Source organism: Pantherophis guttatus, chromosome 3 (genome assembly GCF_059756535.1).
Source record: "Pantherophis guttatus breed Tessera chromosome 3, ASM5975653v1, whole genome shotgun sequence".
Classification (NCBI taxonomy): Eukaryota; Metazoa; Chordata; class Lepidosauria; order Squamata; family Colubridae; genus Pantherophis; species Pantherophis guttatus.
The window spans coordinates 9,711,711-9,717,476 of record NC_142065.1 but is presented as its reverse complement, the minus strand read 5'-3'; the positions used below and the strand labels follow the sequence as shown (position 1 = coordinate 9,717,476).

The 5,766-nt window shown below is 46.8% G+C and overlaps 1 protein-coding gene across 1 annotated transcript; it reads right to left on the bottom strand.

Moving 5' to 3' along the window:
- Window positions 1-1,203: 1,203 nt before the first annotated feature.
- On the bottom strand, window positions 1,204-3,400 carry BHLHE23 (basic helix-loop-helix family member e23). Its single transcript, XM_034441265.3, has one exon. It carries the CDS (start codon window positions 2,744-2,746, stop codon window positions 2,042-2,044), a length of 705 nt encoding a protein of 234 aa, XP_034297156.1. The 5' UTR covers window positions 2,747-3,400; the 3' UTR covers window positions 1,204-2,041.
- Window positions 3,401-5,766: the final 2,366 nt, after the last annotated feature.

Below are 5,766 nucleotides of genomic sequence, written 5' to 3'. Positions count from 1 at the left end.
AGTTTAAAATCCATGTTTCCATGTGAATTCTGACTTTCCAGGAAGGAGCCAGTCCTGATCAACTGAGTTAGAAAAAGAGAAAAAAAAAACCCCTCACTTCTCTTCTTTTACATCAATTTTTTTTTTTGGGAAAAAACACAAGAAAAATAGGAGAAAGTAGGAAAATAGGAAGAAGAAGCTATGTTGGATATGTCTGCCACTTTGAGTTATTTGTAAAAAGAATAAGCGTGAAATATAAATAAATGATAGATAGCTAGATACAGATGTAGACAGACAATTAGATAGATAGATAGATAGATAGATAGAGAGAGAGAGAGAGAGAGAGAGAGAGAGAGAGAGATGTAGACAGACAGGCAGACAATTAGATAGATAGATAGATAGATAGATAGATAGATAGATAGATAGATAGATAGATGCAGATATTATATACAGATCTATTCCAGGCCATCCCACCTGAAACAATGCAATTATCTTTTATTTAAATATTCTCCTGCACAGCCACAAAACACTTTATCTAATATCCTATATCTAATTACTTTGTAGATATCTACAATGTACATTACCTATAGTGTCTGTCTATATACAGGGATTTCAGGTTAAAGACAATAATATAGTATATATATAAACTGATTTAGACCTCCTAGGGTTAAACCTACATAATCTCCATGGAATTGAACAAGGCTGCAATGCTGAATCCTTTGTGAAATTAAAATCTTTTTATAGTGTCACTAGTTATATTTGGGGGGAAATTGTTGGAAAGACATTAAAATATCAACTGCAGACTCCGAAATCTTTCTCTAAGCCAAACCTCATTTTCTCCCAATACAACATCACCAAAATCTGCAAAACTTACTACTAATTTTATGTGGGTGCAATTAAACCCTTTCACATCACATTCTAAAATCAAATTATGCCCTTACACATCTCATTCTAAGGAGTCGATTAATTAGAAAGAAGATTCCACAGCTTGATAAACTTTCATTGCTTTTAGCTAAAAAACCCCAAAACAATTGTAGTTGTTTTTATATTAGCCAGCTGAAGCTAATAGGATTTTAAAGTGTTTCAATTTGCTGGATTAGCCATCATATAGCTGGTATTATTCAGAATGCGTACCATCACTCCTCTAAAAAGGATCGCTGGTTTACAGAATTGATTCATTTAGCAAATTGACATTTTGAGAGATTTAGGACAGAGCCACCTGAGTTAATTGATGTGCTTTTTTATTTAATATAAATACAAATAAATCAGCTCAAGAGAATTTTAATGTCCCAGGTTACCAAGATAGAAAATGGTTCAAACAGAGAAGCAAAGGGGGAAAAAAAAGCATCGAAAAGAGCAGCAGCTCACGCTTAAAAAAGATTATAGTTAAGACAAAGAATGGGTCCAAAGTTTTAAGATATGAATATATCTAACCAACTGAAGCAACCTTGTATTCACAATGACCCCAAATGAAAATTTTAAAACTCCGCATTTTGAACACATTTAACTACAAATTTGGGTATGGGAAGGGGGGTAGACTGCTTAATTATTATTATTTTTTTAAAGTAACTTCGCATTCATTAAACAACTGCATAGGTTTGTCCTCCAGACGATTTATTCCCAAAAGGAATCTGGCGCAAATTTTTCTTTTCCCAATTTTTTTCCCCCCTACTCAAAGTTATTCTTTCTAGAGAGAAAGAGTAAAAAAAAAGAAGATTTCACCATCCGGTTTATAACCACATACTGTAGACAAGTTTTTGTGTTGGTTATTTTTTTTTGAAGTTATGCCTGAAAATTAATAAGAGGGCAAAATTGAGAAGAAAAAAAAGTCTTAAACGAAAATATTCGAGAAAGGGGTTGCAGAAAACAGAGCGAAGTGGTGTGGACGAGGAGAAAGGAATCCGGATTCAAGCTGCAGAGAAGGGCAAGCCAAGCGGAAAAGGCAATTTGGGGGGTGCCTGAAAACGACGGAGAATTTCTAGGGTGTTCGGGTGGAAAGAAGGGAAGAACCGGGATTATTATTATTATTATTTTTGCAGAAGCGTCCAAGCAAAGGTCCCATTTACGGTTTTTCGCTGCAATGTTTGCAAAGCCCCGAAGCGGCCCCGGCGAAGGCAGTACATTTCTCGGGGCAGTTGGGCAAGGCGGCGCCCGTGAAAGGATAGACGGCGGCCGATTGTCCGAAGGGAGCCAAGCCGGGCGGGATGGAGGCTCCCAGAGTCTGACCCTGGTTGAGGTAAGCCACCAAACGCCGCATCTCCTCCAGGGCCTGGGCCTGCATCAGGATGTAGTTCTTGGCCAAGAGCAACGTGGCGATCTTGGAGAGCTTGCGCACCGACGGGCTGTGCGCGTAAGGGATGACGGAGCGCAAGCCGTCCAGCGCGTCGTTCAGGTCGTGCATCCGCCGCCGCTCGCGGGCGTTGATGCTGAGGCGAAGCGAGCGCTGCTCCTTGGGTTTCTTGGGCCCGAGGGCGCCTCCGACGCCGCCGGCCTTCAGCTTGGCTTCTCCGCCGCCGACGCGCTCGAAGGTCGGGCTGCCCGCCTTGGAGCCTTCGAAAGCCTCGTCGTCGTCGCCGCTCTGCTCGCCGCTGCTCTCCGCCGCTTTGCCCAGTTGAGCCGCCGGGAAAGCCAGCCCGCCCGCGCCCCCGGGGTAACCGCGCCCCGCTTCGCCCGCGCCCCGCACGGCGCCGTAAGCGAAAGCCGTCTGGTTGTAGCTCTGCGCCAGGGCCAGGTAAGACTCGCCGCCCAGCGCTTTGAGCTCGGCCATCGCTGCCCTCGAGGGGACCCAGCCGGGCTAGGACGGCCGCCGGAGCCGCGCTTCTCCACAAGGGCGCAGCGGCTGGGAACGCGCCTTTTTTTTTCTCCTCCTCCTCCTCTGCGCGGATCCTGCTAAGCCAACTCCGGAAGATGGGGAGCCTGGGCGCGCCGTTGTCCCAACCGAGACACGTCGGGGAGCTCTTTTTTTCCCTGCGCTCTTGGGAAGCACGACTTTTTTTTTTTAAAAAAAATTATTTTTGCGCCGTCGGGCCGCGCAAGCGAGGATCGGGGCTGTCCAGTTGCGCGTCTCGCTTCTCTCTTCTCCCTCCCTCCCTCCTTCCCCGCTCGATCCGGGGAGCCTCTCCCGAGATCCGAGGGAGAGGAAGCGCGCGCCCGGCTTTTCACCTGATCCGGATTTTACCCCGCACTCAGCCGTCTAAAGGATCCGGCGCCCCGCAGTTGTTGCCCAGCCTTTCGGCTTCTCCTGCCTTGATCCGATCCGATCCGGAGGAAAAGGTTGGCTGGGAATCCCGCTTTGGGATGGGGCGAGACGGCGGCGGCGGCTCTGCCTGCCTGCCTGCCTGCGGCCGCCCGTCTTGCAGGAGCAGCTCGCTGGGTCTGGAGCCAGCTGGCTCCGCGCGGTGCCCTGACCGGAGGCAGGATATTAATCATTGCCCACCTCGCCCATTATGTTGCGGCGAGGCGCCCGCTGGGACTGAGCGGCCGCCCAATCAGAGCCATCGCTCTAATTAATGGCCTCTTTAAGAGGAAAAAAAAGAAAAAGTCTCCGGCCGTGGAAAAAGCAGGCGCGCCCCGTCAAGGTTGGTCGGGAACCGCTGCGTTCCCACAACCACAAGCCCAAGCAGGTCAGGTTTATTGATTTATTGATTTAGTTATTTATTGGTTCGATTTATATGCCGCCCTTCTCCGGAGACTCAGGGCGGCTTACAATGCGTTAAGCAATAGCCGTCATACATACATACATACATATATGTATGTATGTATGCATGTATGTATGTATGTATGTATGTGTTTTTCCTCTAGCCAGGTTTTTCCTAGGTAACCAAGGTTTTTCTGCAGCCCTACGTAGGAAAAACCTGGCTAGAAGAAAAACACACATATATCCTACGAAGAAGTAAGAATATATATATATATTTAATTTGATTTATATGCCGCCCTTCTCCGGAGACTCAGGGCGGCTTACAATGCGTTAAGCAATAGCCTTCATTCTTTTGTATATACCTGCTTAGTAGAGCTTTCACCCCCCCCACCCCAAGCGGTGTTCTTTTTTATACAAAGTCAACTTATTGCCCCCACAATCCGGGTCCTCATTTTACCTACCTCGGAAGGACCGGAGGCTGAGTCAACCCTCTCTACATGGGGCTCCCCTTGAGGAGCACCCGGAGGCTCCAACTGGTGCAGAGTGCAGCCGTGTGGGTGGTTATGGGAGCAACGTAGCGTTCCCATTTAACACCACTCCTGCGCGAGCTGCACTGGCTCCCGGTGGTCTTCCGGGTGTGCTTCAATGTTTTGGTTACCACCTTTAGACCACCTTTAGAGCACTCCATGGCTTAGGACCCGGGTACTTACGGGACTGCCTGTTGCCACCAGTAGCCTCTCACCGGCCAGTACGCTCTCACAGAGAGGGGCTCCTCTGGGTGCCGTCGGCCAAACAGTGTCGATTGGCGGCCCCCAGGGGAAGAGCCTTCTCTGTGGGGGCACCTGCTATCTGGAATGAGCTCCCCCTGGAGATACGGAGGATCCCGGATTTACGCACCTTCCGCCGTGCCCTCAAGACCTTTTTATTCCAACAGGCTGGCCTGGCCTAACTTCCCTTTTTAATTGTAAATTTTAAATTTGTTTAAAACTTTAGGGGTGTTTTAATCTGTTCCAGGCCAAATTTATCTAAATAGGTTTTTATACTGTTTTTAAATTTTGTAATCTGTTTGTTTTATCTTTTGGCTGTTCACTGCCCTGAGTCCTTCGGGAGTAGGGTGGTATATAACTCTAATAATAAATAAAAATAAATAAATAAACCTTGAGCCTGGTGAGATTTGAACTTGCAGTAATTGCAGGCAGCTGGTGTTACTTAACAGTGCTTTAGTTTGCTGTGCCACCAAGGCTCTTAGAAGATTGAAGGCCTTCTAGGTTTAATTCTAGGGTTGAGCCAGATTTAATCTTGTTTAGGTTCCCTTTATCCCTTTATAAGTATCTTAATGTACTTAATATTATAATGTATAGATTGCAGGAACTGGGTATATCTAGTCTAGTGAAAAGAAAGACTGGGGGTGACAGGATAGCAGTATTCCAATTATTTGAGGGGCTGCCCCAAAGAAGAGGGGGTCAAACTATTCTCCAAAGCACCTGAAGGCAGGAGAAGAAGCAATGGATGGAAACTAATCAAGATGCTATTCAACCTAGGATAGGGGTGGGCAACTGCGGCCCTTTTACAACCTGTGGACTTCCTGTCTCAGGAATTCTGGGAGTTGAAGTCCACAGGTTGTAAAAGGGCCACAGTTGCCCACCCCTGACCTAGGAGTAAGGAGAAATTTTTTTGACAGTTGAGTACAATTGATATTGTAGAACGGCTTGCTTCCAGAAGTTGTGGGTGCTTCATCACTGGAGGCTTTTAAGAAGAGATTGGACAGCTATTGGTCAGCAATTTCATAAGTCATCTGTGTGAGCAGGGGGGGCGGGACCAGGGGTGAAATTATTTTTTTTTGCTACCGGTTCTGTGGGCGTGGCTTAATTAGTGGGCAGGGCTTGGTGGTAAGGTGACTGGGAGGGTGTGGCTTGTTGGTCAGGTGGGCGTGGCCAAGTCAATGTCACTTCTTTGCCCTTTTTTAACCTACAAAACACAACACAACACAATTGGCTCACTCACAATGTGCTAGACCCAAAATGGCCCCTGCAACAAGCAGGAACCTCACAAAGCCACAAAAAGCCCAAAAAAACAACTTTCACACTTTACACACACACAACACAACTGGCTCACCCACAATGTAAAAGCAGCTGTGCTAGACCCAAAAT